General features: G+C 38.5%; 1 protein-coding gene across 4 annotated transcripts; it reads right to left on the reverse strand.

Annotated features, from left to right (window-relative positions):
- Positions 1–107: 107 nt before the first annotated feature.
- On the reverse strand, positions 108–21,143 carry LOC141906167 (uncharacterized). 4 transcript variants are annotated; one of them, XM_074795392.1, is made up of 23 exons: positions 21,078–21,143; positions 20,047–20,185; positions 16,181–16,279; positions 15,341–15,439; positions 14,565–14,861; positions 14,111–14,209; positions 13,919–14,017; positions 13,376–13,489; positions 12,931–13,128; positions 12,233–12,410; positions 11,911–12,075; positions 11,604–11,783; positions 11,341–11,491; positions 11,087–11,232; positions 9,956–10,671; positions 8,351–8,416; positions 7,458–7,517; positions 6,622–6,829; positions 5,791–5,953; positions 5,531–5,709; positions 5,289–5,369; positions 4,315–4,478; positions 108–3,952 (listed from the first exon to the last, which is right to left on the reverse strand). In XM_074795392.1, the coding sequence occupies exons 2-23, from the start codon at positions 20,158–20,160 to the stop codon at positions 2,294–2,296; spliced, it is 5,235 nt and encodes a 1,744-aa protein (XP_074651493.1). In that variant the 5' UTR covers positions 20,161–20,185; positions 21,078–21,143; the 3' UTR covers positions 108–2,293. The 4 variants fall into 4 exon arrangements, with proteins under 4 accessions (XP_074651493.1, XP_074651490.1, XP_074651494.1 ...); XM_074795389.1 differs by having other exon boundaries at positions 4,315–4,523; XM_074795393.1 differs by lacking the exon at positions 7,458–7,517 and having other exon boundaries at positions 4,315–4,523.
- Between the last annotated feature and the right edge of the window lie 1,513 nt (positions 21,144–22,656).

A 22,656-nucleotide genomic window follows, 5' to 3' on the forward strand; every position in this document is an offset into this window, starting at 1 on the left:
AAGTATGGCCATAGTGCGTGGATTGTCTGAGGGGGAACAAGAGCACTGGATTAGAAAGAATGAACTGTATTTCAACCAGATATGTAAATAAAGGCTATAGAATTTCTTATTCGAATAATTAACTTGTTTATTCTTATCTGAAAACATCATCAGACACAAAAACACTGCATAATTACCATTGCAAACCAGATATCATTAACAACAAAACACGTATATATTAGAACCTACCAAAGTTCATATTGTGCCCTATGTACAGTACTACAATATATTCTGGTCAGAGGTCTATTTACTGGTGGTTCGTTCCTATAATGACTTAATTAGAACATGGCGAATCTCAGCGATAATAGTTTTGACAACTACCGGATAATTAACCATTTGAATCATAACAGATTGATAGAGGATATAGGATTTATATAGGATACATGCACTAAGATGAGCACCAAAGGTTGAAATATGATTCATTTTGTAGCGAGTTAAATATCTGTACATGTATAGTATTCAATAAGTTGAAAATTGTCAGAAAATTGTCATGAAGCTTCCTATCAGCACTAGACAAGTTTGTTCTATAAGATTGTCATGTTTTACAAAAAACATCCAGTAGTACATTGAGAAAGTTAACATTTATGACTGACAGACAGACCAGTGGGTTTAGTGATAACAGCTACCGCATGCATCTTATGGATAACCTTTGAAGAGATTAATACAGACAGCACTGCAGTTTTCAGTTCAGTAACATCGAACCAGCTTTTTATCGTAAAGCCATTTGCCAGCAAAAAACTTCGATCCTCCCCAAACCCAAGCCTAGATTGTACGAACACATTTCTTTCAATCACAACTACATACAGTAAATTGATAGATAAAAAATAAAGAATCGATCCAATAGTGTAAAAGTAACAATACTAATAGATTAAAATATGCTATAAAAAGTTCTATCTCGATTGAACATGAGAATGTTAGATAAACTAAACATGAATGTTCGCACATGTGAATGTAACACGCATCGAAAAATGACTTAAGTTTCTAGCTGATGGTTATATTTTCCTACTAGGATCCCATCCTTGGCGAACTTTTACTCTACAGAGGTAAAAGTTTCATGGAACTGATTGGTAATCAGAAAATAATGTACATCAGTAATTTTGCTATAATACTCTACAACACACTGATACACATTCGAAAAAATCGAAACGCAAAAACTTTGAAATGCATAGTCAAATTGTTTCTTATTTCGGTTTCTGTCGATTGCAGAATCCAAAGTTGGTATTTGAACGACGGAAGATTATCATTTAAGGAACGTTTAACTATAGCCGACTATAATGATACTATTAATCAGTAGTGCTTACATGAAACTATTGAAGTGAACTACGAATACGTTATATCACCTGGGACCAACAGAAAATACAATCCATCTTGCTATGGAATGCTCATAACAGATTCTATATCAAAATCATATTAACGAAATTTACTCTGGGTATATAACGTAGAGACTTACATCAAGCCTTTCGATTAACGGTCACTGCCGTCGTGATCACGTCTTGAATGTGATCATGACGTGGTCAAGACAGCAGTGACCGTTGATCGAAAAGCTTGATGTAAGTTTCTACCTAATATATCCATAGTACTATCGTTAAAATGATTTTTATTTTTTAATTTCCTGGATGGATGAATCTACAAGATTCGAAATTACCCCAAGTAGATAGAACCATCTACAGGATAGTAATAAAAAATATGTCATATCAATTGCTAGTTTGGAAGACTTGCGTATCTAATTGAACCCTTAACCTTCTAGTAAACTACTGTTTGGGAACAAATGACATTCTAAAAGGTTCACTAAACAAAATCGCGATCAGTTGTTTCTGACAACCTTCTCATTTTCAATGACTATCAGGGTTGGATCTTAGGGGATGGTGCAGGAGGTGTGTATCCCCCTAAATATGTCAAGTTGCCCTAACTTAAACGGGAAAATGAATAATATTAAAATGATTCCTAAAGCAGTATAAATTCATAAGCTGGTTCCCTGTATTTCCAAAAATTAGTTAATGTTTTCCTACGAGCTTTCATTCGGAGTGCCCTTTCAATTATATGGCCTATTTTGGGGGTGCACCCATCCCTGAATCATACCCTAGATCCACCCTTAACTCAACAATAGAAATGAATCCTGATTAGCTATGTGAATGCTGGGGTTCGAGTCCTCAACACTGAACTCTGTAGTTTGCTAAATGTGGTACATACGTTAAAACACTAATACTTCTGAATAATACTATTTCATGCAGAGAGCAATAATTCCTATAATGATTTAAACTAGATACGTATCAATATTTTCTAAGTCTACATCGATCTTCACGTCGACTTCATGATCATCATCATCATCGCCGCGTTGAGCTTCGACGTCGGATTTCCAAGTGACCATTTTCACGCTATCGAGTCTGTTCTCAGCCGACGAACAACGCGACGATTTGTTGCTGAGACTCTCTTTGAAATAAACGTCTGCGTCGTCGCCGCCGCGGTAGTTCTCCGGCGAGACATCGTCGCGCGACAACGCGGGCATCGTTTGATCGGTGAACTCGTCCTCGATCGTCGTCACGCTGAACGTACGCGTTCTCGTCGGCTTGCTGCCGTCGCCGTCTTTCGACGGTTGTCTCTGGATGATTCGCACGACCGGCTCCTGAGATGGCGCAGCCGCCGTCGTCGCGGAGGCAGCGTCGGTCGAACCTTTCGTCGGCGAAACATCGACGCAATCGCGGCGTTCAACTTTGCCGTGGCGTTTCGTTTTAGAATCTCGAACGTCGAGCAACAATGGTGAAGCGACCGAATACGATTCGACCTCGTTATTCGAAATATCCACCGGTACTTCACGTTTTTGTAATTTATTTCGCAGCGCCATTTTGTTCGCGGTGAACTGATTTTTCGGACCATCTTTGATCAAATCGACTACGTCTGATAGATCCTCGTCGCTGAACGTACTCAGAGCAGCCGGCTGGTCGGCGTACGACGACGAAGGCGACTTTTTCCTCGAACGCGATTTGTCTTTCGAACTCTTACCTTTAACCTCCGCTGCAGGTGCCAGTTCTAACTGAACCGCACCTTCGCTATCGCCAGATAATGAGAATGTCACTCGAGAACTCAATTCACTGATCGTAAGATTTTTCTGATTCGGTCGCGACGTTTTCGATCGTTTCTTCTGCGAACTTTTCTGCAACTTCTTGAACTTCGCGTTCAAATCGTCGGGGCTCGAAACCGCGTCGATATCCGGCGTATCGGACGACTGATGATCGATAGGGGGCGCCGTTAAACGATTCATCGCGTCGATGTCGTCGTACGTTTCGCCCGCGGCCGTCGCGCCGTGGTCGCTTCCGCTCTCGCTGAATTCGTCGATGACGTCGTGTAGCATTTGATTTTCTAACGCGACCTGCATCGCCATGCTGTTACGACGCGGTATGAAACGACGCGTGTAATTCTGAAACGGGTCGGGCTGCTGTCGATCGTGATGACCGAGGATATTCAACTGCGCGTTCGTCGTCGTCACCGCCGCTGCAGCTGACGCCATCGCTTCCCGCCCGCAGCTGACACCGCTGTCGGCTTGTTCGTTGCTCTCTGTGCTGTCGTTCGAATTCCGACTCGGACTATCGTCGTCGAGTTGATTCAAATGCTCCGTGCTGATCGCCATGAAGTGCGGCGCGATACCGCTTGCGATACCATTCATTTGTTCCTCTTCGCGTTCGCGTAACGCTAAAATCATCGCTCTGAACAGCTGCCAGTCGCCGAAGTTCATTCCGACGACCTGTTTCAGTTCTTCGAGGTCGCAATGCGATAAAACGAAGCCGTTCAGGTTGTTCTCTTTGATCGTCGCGATGTATGTCGATAGCATGTTACGATTGAGACCTTCGAGACGACTGATCGTATCACAGATATGAGTTAGATTCATACCACTCAGTGGCTTCTGCGGGGTTCCACCCTGAAATACATATATGCCTTATTTACAACCACGAATACAGAGCCACTGTACCACAACAGTTCCATTTCTATCCCTGCCCTCTACTCATGAATATGGCTAAGATATTTTTCTTATTCTTAAATAAAAAATAGATCTAACGATGATGGTGATATAATGCCATATCTCAGAAAATAACCGATGAGAACTAAAATCCCTGCGCATCTAAGACCAAAGAATAAAGGCAACTAAGCTATCAATAGCAATGAATTCACTTCTTAATCAGATGAAAAATAAGTCTGCCCGAATTCTATTTTAAATCTCCTTTTTTCAAATTAAATTCTCAAAAATAAAAATTCATATCGATTTTATAAATTTTCACCTACCCTCAAGAACACTTTCGGGGTTAATCGAGACATCGTACGCGTTGAACCCGCGATCGATGCAGCCGGAGACATCAACTGCATCATCTGTTGTTGCATCAACGGGAATGAGCCGAGTTGTCGTAACCTCGAGTCCGACGGTTTCATTGGAGGTGCAAAACCTGCTCCTAAAAATGGATACCATCGGTCGGTTTGAGGAGTGCCAGCGACAACTGCGCGGTCAGGTAGGGAAAAAGAGAAATAGGAGATCGGATTTAGAAATCATTTGAAATCATTCTTAAGTACATCATTTCCATTTCAGCTCTGTAGGATGGAAGTTACAGGGCTGCCAACTTCTGAAAAGTGCTATCTGATCTGATCTGTGCTATCTGAGCTGATTTTTTTTCAGTAACATTCCTTGAAATATGAGAAAGAAATCGGTAATCAACAGTAAGACCTTCAGTAACATCTTTCATATTTCTCTATGCATCGAACAAAATCAAATGAGTATTTCTCGTTATAAAATAGTTACAAATACAGAAAATCAGGAACAGTTGGCAGCTCTGAAGTTAAATCAATTCAGAATTTGATTAAAACATCTAAACAGCTCGATCACTTATTAGCATAATCTTATTGTTAAAAACAATCAAAATAATGGATTATGAAATAATCTAACACTTTAACCCTTTGACTGCAAGACCTGATTTATTGATTACGAGCCTGTCACTATGTCCGGGATTTTGAGAAAAAATCATATTTTTCCAAAATAACTTTTTAGTTTATCAATACACCAACTGAGGTCAGCTTGTCATGGTACTATGACCCCATCAGTAGCAGTCGAAGGATTAAGCATATTTGGAAAACGGGATAAGATGACTATCATTAGAAAATCAGAAAAAAACATTACTTCAATGATCAATCACATCAGAAGGAAAACACATAGCAAACCTTCTGGCACGAAATTAAGTTTTCATTAGCGGATTAGATCAAATCTTTACCTGAAAAGTTGTCGTAAGAACTCGTTTTTGGAAATCCAGGAACTGGTTCGAGCAACTGACTGTCAAAGTTCTTCATGTAATCTATAGAAAAATAGACGCGTGAGAAGAAATTTGAAATAGGTTCTGATCAGCAAGAATATGTTTAAACCATGAATGAAATATCATTAGGCAGATCAAAATTAAAGATTTTATCAAGGAAATGATACGTCAGTTGAAAGTGAAAGATATGCCTTATTTTTTACCTCGTATTATTTTGCGTAAAAACGGATCCATGTTAATACTGCAAGGTAGAAACTTCTTTAGATCGCTGACGTTCAACATAGGACTCATTCCCGACAGTAAAGCCTCCAGTTTACGAGCGTTACGATCAATTTCAAGCAGAGGTTCCTGCTCTCGAGACACCGGTACACGCGGAAGTACCCTTAAACAAGAAAAATAACTACAGTTTATTTCACTGCTTCGTGCTCTGAGTTCAACAAGAATAACTGTATGGGGTACATACTTTTCATAAATATCCTTTAAAGACGTCGATTCGTCAAGATCACTTGTGTCTTCGTAATACCAGACAATCCAAGCCGTTCTATACGGCCATTGTTCCGTCAAATTGATCCATGTAGCTAAACGATGCCAGCTGTACTCAACATCATACGCTCGAAGCAAACGCCCTAAAAACAATACCGGTAATAAAGATAGCATTCACCATGTCACACATGCATCCTATGATTGTTTCCATCCAAGAGAATTCAGTTAGATTTATCTATTCAATTTTCCAGAAAATAAGGTGAATTAAACTTTTTTACTCAGGGTAAATAATTCAAGTTTATTCAGCTGGAATCCGAGGTGGCAGATAATTTCATCAATCAATTGTGGGAACATTGGCTAACATTCAGTAAGGTCGCCTCAAGAAGCCTGGATGCAGTCCATGCCCAGAACCCCTGAAATTGTCCACCCAGCTGCACAAACCCCGGATAGAATAGCACAAAACAGAGAAGAAATATATTTTCAATAACCCTTTCAGTGCATCGGTGATGGACTGTGCTAGTAATACCATAGTGGCATAGATACACTTAAGCGGTTTGCCCACTATTCAACACAATGAGGTAAATTTTCTTTTAGATTCTAAAATCATCTCCAGCACTTTCGGATATTAATCAGACAGCACTGAAAGGGTTTAAGTAGTTACATTACTGGACGGACAATATCACATTGATATGGTATAAGGAAGAGAAATGTTCTTTTAAAGCTCGAAAAAAATGCATTAAGAAAATTTCAACATTTTACGCATATTTCATAAGTGAATATAAGTTTAAGTGAAGCTGTAAAATCAATTTACCTGTGACAGCGATGATATTCAACAAACGTCTCATATTGCGAGGATTCACGTCGCTGAAATAGTCGTGTTTTAACAACGTTTTCGACAAGTCGGTCGTCGACGCGAAGTACGAACTGCTGCCCATCGAAAACCGGTCGGGATGACGGTGTTTATTGCCGCGAATTGAAAACTTATCCAAACTCAACGACGACATTATCGACTCATTTCGCTGAAACAGAGTTTTCGTAAATGTAAATTTTTACCATCTACCACATTTCGATACTTCGAGATCGGGTCCAAATCAATCAATTTTACAGCGAGCGAAAATCATTTTTGCCCCAAGCCGAGCCCAAAGCGATAATCAACAACCAGTAGTCTCATAACTATTCGAATAAGACTAACAGATAAGTATGGGGGCAAGCCATAAAGTACGAAGGCAAAACTTCGCCCATTGTACATGTACCTTCATAGGAAGATGTGACCAATTTTCAACCGTTCCCTCATGTGGTTGGTGGATGCTTACCGGTAAGTACTTTATGGATTTGCCCCGATGAAGCACGATGGAGATATCGTTTACGCAGTACTATACCCAAATCATGCAGCGGCTCTTAAACTAAACACTAATACAACCATTGGATAAAGGCATCTTCTAAAGAGGCAGTTTTTGAAACCAAATTCTAATTCTTAAAGATTTTTTGTTCCAGTATATAAAAGCGTATCGGCGAAATTTGAAAAGCGGTGATTGAATATGCGAAAATAGGCCTCGGCGTGATTTATATTTTTTCGGCGAGAAATACAGCTATCTTCGTTAATATGATGATAATATCGTGGATACATAATATAATCGATGACTATACCAGGAACTCGGGCCTGCCTCGCCGGGCCAGCAAAGGGGACTGCACTTCACGCTTGTTGGCCTATGATATAAGAAATTTGTTAGCACGAAAGCTAATATAAATAATAATAATAATAATGATAATAATATCATTATCATGATAATGATTATTAATCGTCATATATACTTATGATCAAACTAATCCCATGACATAAAACACACCGGCACAGGATGTTTCAAACATCGCCTATTTTTTTTCATTCAAAGGACTAAACTCAACCAACCCGCATAATGATGAGACATGCAATCTGTTACCTCAATTTTCCAAAATGGATATGACCAAGGAATTTCAAAAGGCTCACCAATACCGGTAATGATATGTATTTTTCTGATGGATATTAGAGCTCTGTTCCGCAATTGTGAGGTAAAATTTGACCGTATAACTGGTAGTTCATTATCAATTTAGTAAAACTTTACACAGTCAAATCAAACTCATTATCACAGAACCGGGCACAAGTTACATGATGCAGAAACGAGTATTATCAAATAAATAAGAGGGTAAGGAGAGTGGATTTCAGGTAAATGGCTCCCATAGGCCGTGCTTATCATCCGAGAGCAGAACATGCAATTTGACATATTCCATATTTACAGAATACGTACATTACAGTAGAACCCGCTTAATTCCGATCATTCGGGACAAATTTTTGACATAATTTTGGAAGAAAAATCATATCCAAAATACAAGCGGGCCGTTAATAGATAATCTACAGATCAGCCGAAGATTTAGATTAAACTGATCCGGATTAATCGGGTTATACTGTACGTACGTATATAAATGCACGTGTGTTTTATATCATAACCGTATGATATATAAACCTAGAATTGTTTTCTCATTTGCTCTGCGTATACTAGTACCGATTCATCAGCGCCCGAACTTCGTCTACTAGCCGATTTCACAGTTAGATATTCCTTATCATTGATCTTTGAAAATAATACGTGCATCATGAGTAATTGTATTTGTGAACATAATACGTTAGTATTCAATAAAACAGAACTGTGAGTTAGAAAACAAAAAGTTGAAATGATCATTTGAAAATTAAATCTTGAGTTAAATGTAACTCACAAAATGCGAAGTTTGATAGAGATTAAGGGTCTAAGGGGCCATTTCACAGAACGTCTTTAAGTTTCATTAGTCCTCATAATGCACACACTATGCGAATAGAACTTTATGAAATAAGTTTATATAATGAAAACCCATTTATGTAAAGTTTTAAAACCAAGAATTTATCTATTCAAAAATTCAAAACGATACAATGTTTCAATCTCTCACAAGAGATCATCATCAGGTGTGGTGATGACGATGATCTCTAGTGTTCGAAATGTTGTGTATTTTTGAAATTTTCGATTAAATAAATTCTTGGTTTTAAAACTTTTAAATCTAAAAAAAGAGTGGGATTTTATCATATTATCCATTCTCCGCGTACTTCAAATAGCCTATGAAGTTTGTCTGTGAAATGGCTCAGCTGGATTACAATTCAGAAAACTGAAAGCATTGTCAATAAATTGTGACATTTTTTGTCTGGTCATCTTCCCTCAGCTTCATCAGCCTGATGGCATCAAGTCTGCTTTAAAAAACCCTGTTCCAGAATGCGGGCAACACAGCTAATCACCCACATCTCTATCAGCCATATCGCAATTCTCATTACATTCAGTCAGCGTTAGGAAAAATCTACAGCACAGGAAATCTGAATGGGTACACACATTTCTGCATGAATAGATTTTTTCACATGTGCTGATCCATATTTGCAGTTAACTCATAGAAACAACAAATAAACGATGAAATTAAAGGGGTTTAAATAAAAATACAACAAATACTATGTTAACCCTTTCAGTGCGTCTACACCGCAGTGTGGTGTGAAAATCGGTGATGGTTTTTGCTAGTACACTGCACTGCGGTGTATTGATGTAATTAGTAATTAGTTTTTATCTCTATGGAAAAATGGCAGCACCTGCCAAACATAGTGAAATATTAGTAACTAACGATACACTGCACCGCGGTGTAGACGCACTATAGTGGTATTCCCGTTATTGAATACACTAGGGTGGAATTTTTAAAAATTTTCAAATTATCTTCAGCACTATAGGGTATTAATTAGTCAAAACTGAAAGCGTTAATAGTGAATAGTAAACGATGCAATTCTAATCATTTCATGTCGACACATATGACTGCATTTACGCGGGCCAAAGTGCTTACATGGTACGAATAGACAACAACAAAGGCCTACTGTTTTAGCCGTATTTACCTGGTGCTAAGAGAAATGAATCAAAGATAAAATAGATTTAAAACCGAGAACTAAAAAGATATTTGCATGATTTAAAGTCGTTAAACTTAAAATATTTTCTTCTATGTTCATCATTTAAAAAAGATTTGTATATAAACTGTGAGTTGAGGGAAGGTCTACGTAAATCATAGAAAATGTAGTGACGGAAAAAGAATCTTCGATGCAAAGGATTACTTACATGTATTTTCGGTGGAGATTCCCGATGATCGTGACTCTCATTCGTGGCCCGCAAATGACTACCGATGACTACCGTGGGCACCGGGTGACCTTGATTCTGTAAGAACACCGGCAAGTGTACGATATTGCGCAGATAATCGTGACCGTTGATGTTCGAATCGCGGAACAGACCGGGCAAATTTTGCTCGATTCCTTTGATGATGATGTGCGGGTCGATGGCGAGAATCGTAATGAACGGCGATTCGTTTTCAGAGAACAGGATGTTCAAAATGTCGAGAACTTGCAACAGTTTCTCCTGTTCGCTCGAGTCCAGACCGTCGACGTAGATAACCAGACGATACTGACGTCCGGTGAAACTGTTTATGCATCGCACCATTCCGTTGATGATTTGGACTTCATGTTTGATGTGTTGTATGAATCGTTCGACGTTGAATTTCGAGCTTTTCATCTCGGTCGCCGCGTGCAGGATGCGTGATCGTTGCGATCGAAATAACGCGGCGATCACTTTGATCCACGTGTAAACGTGTCCGATGATGATGACGCCGACGACGATTCCGAGACCGATCAACGCCCCGTACACCGGTTTGTTGTTCTTCTCGATGTCTTTCAGCGGGTAGATCGAGATGAGGCATATGGCCGCCACCAGACTGCAGAAGAATATGATCGCGATGACGAAATACGGAACGCAGCAGATCGCGCGGTAACGTCCGGAGTCGGCTGAAATTTTGAGAAAAAGAAAAAATTAGTTTAATGGGATCTACAGCACCAGTTATCCCACCAGATGAGTAGTGGACTATCTTACAGTCTTAAGTTGCAAAATTGGGACATTTTTATCAACTTCGAAGTGGATTTTCAGGCTCTCAAATTAGATTATCAAAAAGGCCGCCAAATATATATCACATTGATCTTCCTACTTTGTGTTTGATATAGTTCATTCAATGATAAATGATTCCATTTTGATTGAAATGAATCATTTCAATGAATCGGAATCCTCCATTGCCGAAGTAGTGTTAGCAGTTCCCCATGAAATTCTACCTCATATATTTCAATAACAGCCATGAAATTATCTTTGAACCCGAAGCTGTTGAACGAACAGGGAGGTAATTGACGTTAAGATTAAGAATTCGTTCACCTTTTCGGTTCTTGAATACGGAGTAAAGTCTCGTCGCTAAAATTCCGAATTCCTTCTCGATTTGTTCGCATAAAGAGGCTAACATTGTGGCTATCGACTGTTCTCCGCCTCCGCTGACAATCCTAGTGTAACCGCTAAACAAAAACCTACAAATGATGAAGGAACGGGAAAGTTATGCACGAATTTACCAACTCCTGTCATTATTCCTTACTTGATGTTACAATTTGATCAAATAATATGAACTAGTGTTTTACCTGACGAGATGCACTTCTCGAGTAGATTTCGGAGGATTCATGAATAAAACTTGTAGAATCAATTGTAATTTGCCGAGTTTGTTCGCTAGATAGACACTGACTGTGTAGGCAATGTTCCATTCCCTTCTCTCCGTACCAAACCATATTACACCTTGTAAGAATACATTGAAATCTTGATCGATCAACCATTCAAGGAGTTCAAGGATATACTTAATTACAATTCTGGATCTATTTCCACAGTTCTGAGTTTTTCTTTCACTCACCTAAGAATACCACTACGGCTAACAGAAGACCAAGACCGACTCCTAAACCGATCTGCCACATAGTCGTTGTGCCCAATATTATTCCAATGATTGAAGCAATCGAGAAACAGAGAAAGAAAACGAGTACGGAAGGTTCGAATGTCGGCTCGCCCATCTGATGTTCAAATGACATCATTTCATCTTAAATAGAAAGATGAACACAATAGAAACCAACACAAATTCAGCCAAACAATAGCTTTAAATACATTATGTGGCTACCAGAACGTTTCAAATCAAATCATTCATAATCGATGTAAGTTCAGCTTACTTTTCAATTTGTCGAGCAGAAAGGATTTACCGCTGCCCCATTTGGCGTAGAGTCCAACAGTGATCGGGGTACATAATGATGGTTCACTGAGAACATCGGCAATTGTACTGCCATACAATTCATATCCTAAGAGATTCTCAGTCGTATCACTGGCATTCAAATGCCCTGAAAATTTAGAAAATATTCATATAATTTTCAAGCGGAAAATGAAATCCTCATTCAAACTTAAGTACAGTCCGAAGCCCATTGTAATTTGCAGCTAGATATGTTTGCATCACCTACATACAGTAGGCTTTCATAAAGGAAAAAGAAATAAACCTACGAGCACCAAACACTTGTGTAAGAATACTGCGTTGATGATTGGAGTCAATGCTGTAAGGCGTTTCATTGGCTTTGTTCGGTTTGTACAGCAAACGACTGTTCTTCGGATTTCGCAATAACAACTCAGTCGCCTTACGACTACGGCCTCTCAACGCGATGTGCAACGCCGTATCGCCTTTCTGTAAAATAATATTTCAAAACGATAAGTACCAGCTAACTGAATAGAAACTGATTAAGTAACTTATGATGAACACAGAGATCAGTGACTGTTGTTTGTTAGTTTTCATTATCTTTTCTCTACGCATAATCTAACTGTATTTCTACTATCTACTTTGTTGTGCAATAACTGTCTATGTTTTGGATATAAAAGCTCAATAATCATTGAAATTTAATAGATGTTTTTAATCAAGTGAATATCGAATTACCAGATTTCAGAGCTTGAAGGCCAGTTGTACAGTCATGACTTAAGATTTGACCAATGTAAGACCAACTTAGTTCTATATATCCAAAGATAAGACCAGTCTTAAGATTTAAGACTACTTTTGAACTTGACCCTGCAACTGGGCTCAGGATTTTAGTGAACTGGACGAAACCCTGATAATTCATAGTTGAAGAAAAGAAGATTCAAATCAAATGTAGGACGAAGAAGTGGTGAAATGAATCAATACGCATGCTTTTGAAAATAAAATATTTGCATACCTTATCAACAGCATTGACCTTCGCACCTCGAGCGAGGAGCAAGGTCACCATTTCGATGTTACGAGAACGCACTGCCTTCATCAATGGCGTGTCTCCATCCTTAGTCGCTAGATCCAAATCAGGACTAAACTCCATCAAATCACAGGCAATTTCGTAATAACCTTTTTCTACTACGTGATACAAAGCTGTCTTTCCATCCTAAAATAACAAATCAGTTAGCATCAAAATTGAAGCTGTACTGGAACAATATCCTCGATTGAACTTTTTTAAACTTCAACCCACTGAGTGCCACGCAGGGCATGGATATTTAGCAGGTTCAACGTTTCTTTATCCCAACTAATGGGAGCGAGACCCTCAACTTCGAAACTCTGTTGCCACCAGGATTCCAACTCAGGAACCCTGGATTGACAAGATCAGTGACTGGTTTTCATACAACAGAACTTACGGAGCCTTGGACGTCGATATCAGCATACTTATTCAGTAAAACTTTCACTATATCTCTGCGGTTACTGTCACGATTTCCAGTTTTAGCACCATGAATCAATATACTGTCACCATCCTAGAAATATGTACATATACATGTATCGAAATAACTAACAACGTTCTTCTTCACTTTCGGGAACCCTTCAGCTCGGTCATCACCAGATAATTTTGAGGAGTGTCAGTATCGCTTGGTAAACCATTGATTTTGTGGTTCCGTAAGCAAATTTCTATCCTTTACACTACCTAAACTGGGTTTCTAGTTTGGTAACTGCCTAATTCGGGTAAAAAATCCAGATCCCAACTGTATCGATTTAAGGGTAGTCTACTGCACAACTACAAACTAGCCAAACATTTCTAAATGCCTATTTCTCAAAATTGAAGGATTTCTATAAGGGGTTTTGTGCATTTTGTTCAAATTAAAGGAGTTTCAAGCACCTTTTCCGTTTTGAAGGAATCAAGGAGTCGTAGGGGCACTGACTTCATATTTGTGAACACATTTGCTTACTCGATCATTCAGGTTCACATATGCTCCTTTTTCGACCAGTTCTTCGACGATTTCTAAGTGTCCACCGCGCACGGCCCAAGTCAAAGCTGTGAAACCATCCTAAAACATGAAAAACGCATCCATTTTTACTCAAAGATGCTCAAACAAATTTGTAAAAATAACAGGGTTTTTTCAAACATTTCGAAGACTAACCTTATCAACGGCATTGGTATTCGGATTACAATCTAAAATCAATCTAACACACTCTAAGAAACCGTTTTTCGCAACAACGATCAATGGAGTCCACGAGTACTGTAAACAATCATGGCATCACAGTTAATACTGCACTGAATATCATCACGAATACTGAAGCCAACAGGACCATAATTAGGGGAGGGGGGGGGCACTTGCCCCTCAGAAATTATGGTAAAGTACCCTTTCTGCATCTGCCTGTGCCCTTTTAAAAAATCTTTTGAATATCATTGTTATATCCAATAGAAATTAAATGTAGAATCATTCATTTGGGACTTAGGCCTACAAGGATTTTGTAATAGGACTGACAGCATTTTTGTCAAGGCATATAAGAATTGCCTGTAACTGCCTGTTTTAGGGTTTCTCTGCTCCATCAAAATTCTAATGCTAAGTTCATGTAATGAACAGTACTCACCATGCCTGCGTTGTCCACGTTAGCTCCATTATCGATGAGCATGCCGACAATTTCCTCGAGACCTTTCCTCGCCGCCCACAATAATGGACCCGACCCGTATTTATCGGCTGTGTTCACTTTAGCGTTGTGCTCGAGCAGCAGTTCGACGATCTCAACGTAACCGCGTCCGGCCGCCCAAATCAACGAACTCATGTGGTGTTCGCTTTTGATGTTCGGATTCGCGCCGTGTTGCAGTAGCATTCGCACGACGTCCGTACGACCTTTATAACACGACCACATCAGCGGCGTCCAGCCACCCTGATAAAGATAAAAACATCACCGTACAGTCGGTTTCACTTTATTAGGTCATCGTCATCAGATAAGTCATCACATCACTAAAGTTGCCTGTACTTTTGAGTGCAAAATTTGTATTTTGAATTCTCATGCATTTGACAAGTTGTGAACATAATAGGCGAGTTCAGCGGTTCGGTGTGACTGAAGCAGCCTTCAGTTCAGAGCTGGTTATTTCAGTTTAGACCGAGTTGACTGAGTTCAGCAATGAAACGGGGAACCGAGACAACTATCTAGCTCAGTCAGCCCAATCAAACATACCTAATGATCGTCCCAACTATGATGTAAGCGAGTTTGAATGCATTTCAAATTTCATTAAGTTACGAGTTGCTTAACCCTAGAATCTTACCCCACTGTTAAAGAAATCTTGGTACGCGATCTTTCAGAAATTCACTTCTCAATAGAATATACCACTTTTTAACAGACGAGAATAGACTGGTACTTACAACATCTCTAGCTTCTAAAACTGCTCCCGAATCCAACAATGCAACAGCGATGTCAAGATGTCCGTGCTTGCAGGCGTAATGAAGAGCTGTCCAATCATCCTGGAAAGAGATGAAAAATATTGAGAAATTCACGGTGAAACAAACGCTTCTGTTGGTCTAGGTATCGTCAATGAATAGAAAGTCTTTACAGTGGTCTTAAGGGTATTGGTCAGGTACGGCTCATATACCGGTAAACTAAGCATAACTTCAGTTGGTTGCTCGTTATACAATGAACTCCTGTACAGAAACTTCAAAAAACTTATTGATGATAAGATTTCATGACCGAGTCAACGCTTTGTTACAAAGTCTTCATTTAAAATGTCAAATGTGCTGAGTGAATATGGGCTTATTTTTAAAATTCAATACCTGGCCAAAACTGAATTTTGATAATATAACAGATCTAATCACGAAACTTGTATAAATGTCTTCACATAGACTTATTTTTTAAATAATCGACTATGCAATGTGGTGCTAGCACTCACCAGATGCCGCAACTACACATTGGGTTATTCATAGTGAAAATCAGTTAATTTTGAATGAAATTTGAACTTGATTTTTAGTCTTCCAAAACCGATAATTATCAAACAAGTCATGGGATAGTTGTGTATTCAGTTTTCTCAATCAGTGTATGGTGTAGATTAAACTCCAAGTGGATTCACTAATGAGAATAGTCAATTTGAATTTAATTGGTAGAAAAAACTGAAGCGCCGTAACCCTGTGCCACCTGGCCTAAAGCTCGCTTGCCACAGTAGTAGCCGTTACCCCATTTAAATTGGAGAAATATATCTGCACGGTACTTACGTAATCAACCGCGGTAACGTCGACTTCGTGATCGATCAGTTTCCTAACAACTTCATAATTGCCTTGTTGAGATGCGGACATAAGAAACGTAATTCCATTCTGAAAAACATTCCAAATATACATTCAATAATCTTTATCATCGAATAACCCATCGAATAAATCTCACTCGAACAGATTTTTCTGTATAGAAGAAATGGACGAAAAAGATTTTTCTTCCAATTCTTCCATACACGAGACTGATCGCATAAAAAAATGAAAATCGGAAAGTTCCCGCGTACCTCGTCTCGGTTATCACCGGATGTGGACGGTTGTAAAAGTTCTGACGTCTCCGCGGCTCGTTTAGACCGCGGAGGGGTCAATTCGGTGACCATCGGCGTCATCAACATTTCATACGACGTATAGTATTAAACTCAATTCCGTTTATTTCAAAAACTGACATTTCAAACCGATGATAACCGACGCTTAAAATTCGAACGCCGTTTTCGCTCCTATTTCGGAAATGTATACGTCGATATGGAATAAAGCGCGATGTCATAATAACGCAAGCGCAAAAATTGATCGATGCAAAGTATTTCGTTCTAATAATCCTCCGGAGAGATTCGCGATTGTTTGATTGACCGCCGCGCGTGTGCAATTCACGTCAATACACACTATTGACTATACACGCGCCTATATATATATATATATATATATATATATATATATATATATATTGATAATACACACGATATTGATTATCAGTAAAATACTGAAAAACCAGTACAAACTACATGTCGAAATACACAGTCCAAATTAAGCGATTATTACGAAGGTAGTAGGTAATCTATGACCTATATATAATTGTCACGGGCCCTGGTACAATTTCGCATAGAACAATACACAATATACGCTAACAACAAAGCATGTCCATTTGGAGTTCTCTCTAGTGCACAGCTGAATTGATAATATATTAACCAAATAACACAATATTCCAAAACCGAATATAGAAATTTATGCAGTTCGTTCGAATTGACTAATGACATCGACAGTTGGTGTTTAACTGTTCGAAAGCTCTCTTCGCTCTAATCCTATTTCACGTGTTCAGTCATAGCAGATACGAACGTGTACGTATATACATATATCGCGTATATTTCGAAAGTTTTAAAACGAAACCTGATTCCTGACTGCGAAAAAAACCTGAATAAACAATAATTGTTACAAGCGTCTAGGTTCCGCTTAAATTTTCAAACTCGAAATGAAAATTCGTCCGAACAAGTTTTCCCCATAAATTTTTCTTGTATGAACTCAAACGTACACCTTCTTCCTAGAAATGCATGTTCTTTTTCAAAACTGGTTTTCACGCTATACCTTGACATGAATTTTTACAAAGAAATAGCCCGAATGGCAATCATGAAATGAATACCAAAAAAAACCTCTTAAGCTAACGTATGATATTCTTTTCTTTAGAAAAAAAGCTTATCGGTCCATAGTAAAAATGCAAATCGAAAAAAAATCATTTTAAAAAACGATTTTATTTCAATATAGGCCAGCACTATTTTCTAAAATATTAATACTCTCTACGCTTCAAAATTCCTAAATAGTATTGTTTATCCCAGTAAACCATCAATAAGATGGATTTATAATCAAATTTTCTTATCTTTTACAGTAGCAAAACTCGTTTTCTAATTTGGTAACCGCCTACTTGGGTTAAAAAAAATCCAGGTACCAACTGTACCGATTTAGGGGTCTACTGTACACAGTACAGTCTTCAACAAGCTAGTCCTCCAAATTGAAGGAGCTTTATAAAAGTTTTGGAGATTTTGTTCAAATTAAAGGAGTTCCAAGCACATTTTCCGTTATGAAAGAGTTTTTAAGAAACGAAAGAGTCGTTGGTCTGGACCCTGTATAACGTAATTTCGTTTTTATCAATGTCGGATTAAGGTTGGTATGTTGGAAAAATCACTCGTGAATTAGAAATTGGAACGCGGATGTTTGTGTTGATACTACCTGCCATTTCTTAAGTGTACTTAATCTTTAAGCTAGACGTCAGGTCATCAGGTACTGGCAGTTTTTCCATCATCAAAACTCTCATAATTCTTCACTTAAGATGATCTTAATCATTGTCTAACATAATACGAACTTAAGACGATTTAGAAATATCTCTGATTTCAACAATCAAAAAACTCAGTGCGATACACGGCGCCCAGAATATGAAATACATGTGTAATTGGGAATTTTTCTAAAAATTTTCAAAATCGAATTCAACCTAATAATATTCAGAGTACATCAGGTCGATTTTAATGCATGGAAATGGTTTCCATGTGCTGCAGATATCGAGGTATACCTCTAATTTTTGAAGCCAGCCCACTCGTTTATTTACGTAGTAAAAGTTTATTCTCTATGAAAATTTCTTAAATGCTATAAAACTTTCTTATTATCTCTCAGTTGTTTAGGTGTAGTGTGGATTTAAAAAAATGTTATTGTCTTCATTGTTTTATCTTTGAAGGGCTTGATCTCTTATCTCTTGTCAGATAAAGAGCTAACCTTTAAGGAAGCTCGTAAATCATCGTAGAACCTAATACGACAAAAGTTACCTCGCAAAGGTGGATAATTTTCCTAACGTAGAGGGCCAAGGAAATAACTAAGGGTCCATGGACACCGTACAGACTTGAAAACTTCAACAGGCCCATATTGAGGGGGTTTGGGGGTTCGAAACAAACAAACCCACACCCCGCTCGCCGACAAAGGTCCACCCGGATCATGCCGGCCATAAGAAAATATGAGCATTAATTTCAAAAGATGCACTCATTGGTAACACATTAGTTCATTTGTTTTTGTTCGAAATGAGGTCAAATTGTAGAAAAATAAGCCAAATTTTCAACCCAAAAACTGTAGGCCCTATGCAAGAATTTGTGTAATGCAAGAATTTGTGTAAATTGCTCTCTTTTCTGTGGGAGCACACCCATGGCCAGACATTTGCATGAGCACCTTACAAAAAATTCCACTTTCTTGAAAATTGAACCCCCAAAAGACCGTGTTGCTACGATACGTATTCCTGAAGATGACTATCATGTTAAATAGTCGAAACGTCGAATGAATAAATCATTGCTTTAAGGAGACTTTTCAGACCTCATCTTTCTCATTAGTGTGGGATTCTCTAGTACATAACGCAATAGAAGTTATTCATACAGTAGTATGAATAAGTTATTCATTATAAGGGATTAAGTTATTCATACAGTAAGCATATATCTTCAATAATGAATTAGTTCATCTCGATGACAACAGATGTCACGCACAATCACTGAGTGAACACAAGACAAGCGACGACTTTAATCACGATGTATCGGCGGACCTAATCGCTCTACTGACAATTCACCGGGTTCAAAAGTTTGACCAGTGTCAGTCGTAGGCTAGATATATCAATCAACAAATGGACATTTCCTTATCGCAGTACTAACGTCAATTCTAGCAAATACAAAGCCATTGTATGTATCAAGCTATATAGATTATGATCATTAATGGTTCATATATTTGGCAACAGTTCCTCCTATGTACATTATACTTAGAAATAATGAAATCAATCCCACATCGAATGAAAAAAATGTTTCTGCAAACCACAATTTGCAATTTATTTCAGCTGCATTCATACGTAGCTATTACGGCTATTAAGGCTAAAATACAATGATTCATTGTTTTTCCTAAGCGGCCGTGACATTGTTATCAGTTCATTTCTATAAATGCCAGGTTTGTGATGGTTAGCTTGATCATGATTTGAAAAAAAGTAATGTACAGGGCAGATAGACAGCCGGCTGGGTCAAATTATAAGCTCGGCAGTAATTAGACACTAGGTATAAATTTTCTTAGCCTAATCCGTAATTCGTACTCACTTCATCTCGTTCATTGCCGATGACTTTCCTTTCTTTAAGCGCGTTTAAAATATCGCTCAAATCTTCGACGTCGGTTGCCGAGAAAATTCCCTTTTCGCTGTTCGTCGAAGTCATTCTAGAATTCAATCTCTCAAATTAACTGAAAGTTAATATTAGTATAAGTTGAAAATTTGGTGGTAGTACAGGCAGGTGGCGAGGTTTGTTTTTAGAAAGGGAATATTTATAGTAACAGTCACTACAGGGGCGGATCCAGGGGGTTCCGAGGGTTCTAGAATTATGTCGAGGTTTGTCTGCGCCCCTGGAGATGCCTCTTAATCCATGGATTTGACTTAAAAATGCCCCAATTTGGCATGATTTGGCATAGGAAGTGCCCCTGAAAACCCCTAGTTTGATGTTAAGTGCCCTATTTTGCCGTGATTTGAGAGTGACCTACGGTGCCCTCCTAAGGCCTTAGGCCTGGATCCACCCCTGCACTAGGCCCATATCTTAGGGCCAACACCAAGTTAAGACTGCAGTTTAGCAATAAGATCATCTTGCTGTATGTACTCTGGTGTTACTTAGTCTAAAGATTAAGAGTCAGGCCTAGGTTCCGGGGTTAGGTGCTTGCTCCAACAAAAAAGGCCTACCATGGTTAGAAATGTAAGCCTACTAGGGCATTGGTTAACTTAAACCTGGTTAGGTCTGAGATATAGGCCTAACTTTTAGGGACACCTTAATGACAAGAAGGTCCCTCTCCTAAAAACCAAGACGAGGTTAGTTCCTGAACAAACCAGGGCCCAGGCGGTATGCCCGGGCCACCGGGGACCTGACACAAGGTTATTGGCCCGGGCGGCTATTTAACCTAGCAATAGCATCAGGTCCATGATGAATATAAAAAAAATCAACACCAATCACACATAAATCAAAGTTTGAAGCGATAGGGAGTTAAACGATGATCATAATTCAAATTCAAAAACAAAAGAACTCTTTTAGTCTTTGAGTTTGAACAAAAAATTTGATTGAATTGAATGAAAATTTGACAGTTAACTTACATTTTTACACGACAAGCAGAAGAAGCCGCGGATTCGGCTTTTAACGAACACCACAATTTCACATTATGTATGACATAGTTCGATTGATAAGTGAAAGCAATCTTTGACCAGGTTAAAAATTGGTCAGTTTTATTATTTACCCTGCTGAATTGCAGGGGTAATGACTTATTCCAAGCTGGGAACGGAAGGTTCGAGGCGTTCAGGTTCGAATCCCATAATTTACATAATTTGTTAGATTGTTTGGGAGTATCCCACATGTATCCCATGTACTAGTAATCATTTGAAATGGGTATTTCCATTCTAATTTATTTGATTACATAGGTATTTGGTGTTTCCATTCCAAATGGTCACACCTACAATGAAACCTGGGAATTTTTCTGATTATATAGCCAACAAAAGTATCATCTCTAGGTAGGCCCTACTATATCGAATTAATCTTAGGTAAAAGTGCAGATCCGCACCTCTTGATCGCGTAAACTTAATTTAATAATACGTATAACTTCTAATTCTTAAGAGATCCTGAGTTGTATCTCAGAGAATCTTCATCAGAACACAATCAATATGACCTATAATATAGACAATCAACAGAATATTTGTAAATAAGTATTCATTTACTGTTCACAATTTTTAAAAGACTGAAGTCTTTCAAGCAGGGTAGATTTAGACGGCGCTGTAACGGAGACATCCTGAATTGTATATCGATATTTTCGAAGCCACACGTAGTACAGGTGCCCGCAGAAGCGTTACCTAATAGTTTTGGTCGAGTTTCTTTCTTGATTGGTGTAAAAATCGACTTTTAAGCGGTCCATGGAACGTAAATCGAGACACGAGGGTTCGTGAAAATGATTCACGGGCCGGCCGTGAAAAGCAGTTAATTTTATAGCAGGGCAGTGAAATGGGGGTGTTACTAAAAATGACTATGGGCTACTAAAACGAAGACCTATGCACTTCGGGTATTAGAACTATGCATGACTATAAGAAGTCCGAAGATACTCGAAATCCTCACTTGGGGCGCTCTGTACCACCTCTGCCAGAAACGTAAATTGCCTGGTCGGTTTTCTCGGGTGCATAAAGTCTTCGTTTTTAGTAGTGCTTCGTTTTAGTAACACTGTTGCTTAACTAAACGAATGACAAATTTCAAAATCAATCATATTTATTCTCATACAACAATTGTACAAAATGCCAGGTTTGTGCTCGAGGAATTATAGTGTAAGCTCCTCAAACAAGGACTTTCAAAAACAACTAGTCCAACCACCATAGGCGTATAAACTAGAGAGTTTATACGCCCATGGTCCAACCATAGACTCTAAAACAGAAACGTCTATGGCCCACAACTATGGACTCTTAAACTGTGAGTCCATGGCTCCCGCACTAAAACCAGAGATAAACCTGGCCAAATACTCTGGAAAGCGTAGGATTAAGTAATCATAATCTGATTTACATTCTTACATCATTTTATTTTGACATATCATATTAACTTATAACATATAAGCTTATTTTCTCAAATTTTAATAGTAATTTTATTTCTAATACTATGCATGAAATTGTACTAACTAAAAACAAAGTTACATGTAAGGTA

Source organism: Tubulanus polymorphus, chromosome 5 (assembly GCF_964204645.1).
Source record: "Tubulanus polymorphus chromosome 5, tnTubPoly1.2, whole genome shotgun sequence".
Classification (NCBI taxonomy): domain Eukaryota; kingdom Metazoa; phylum Nemertea; class Palaeonemertea; order Tubulaniformes; family Tubulanidae; genus Tubulanus; species Tubulanus polymorphus.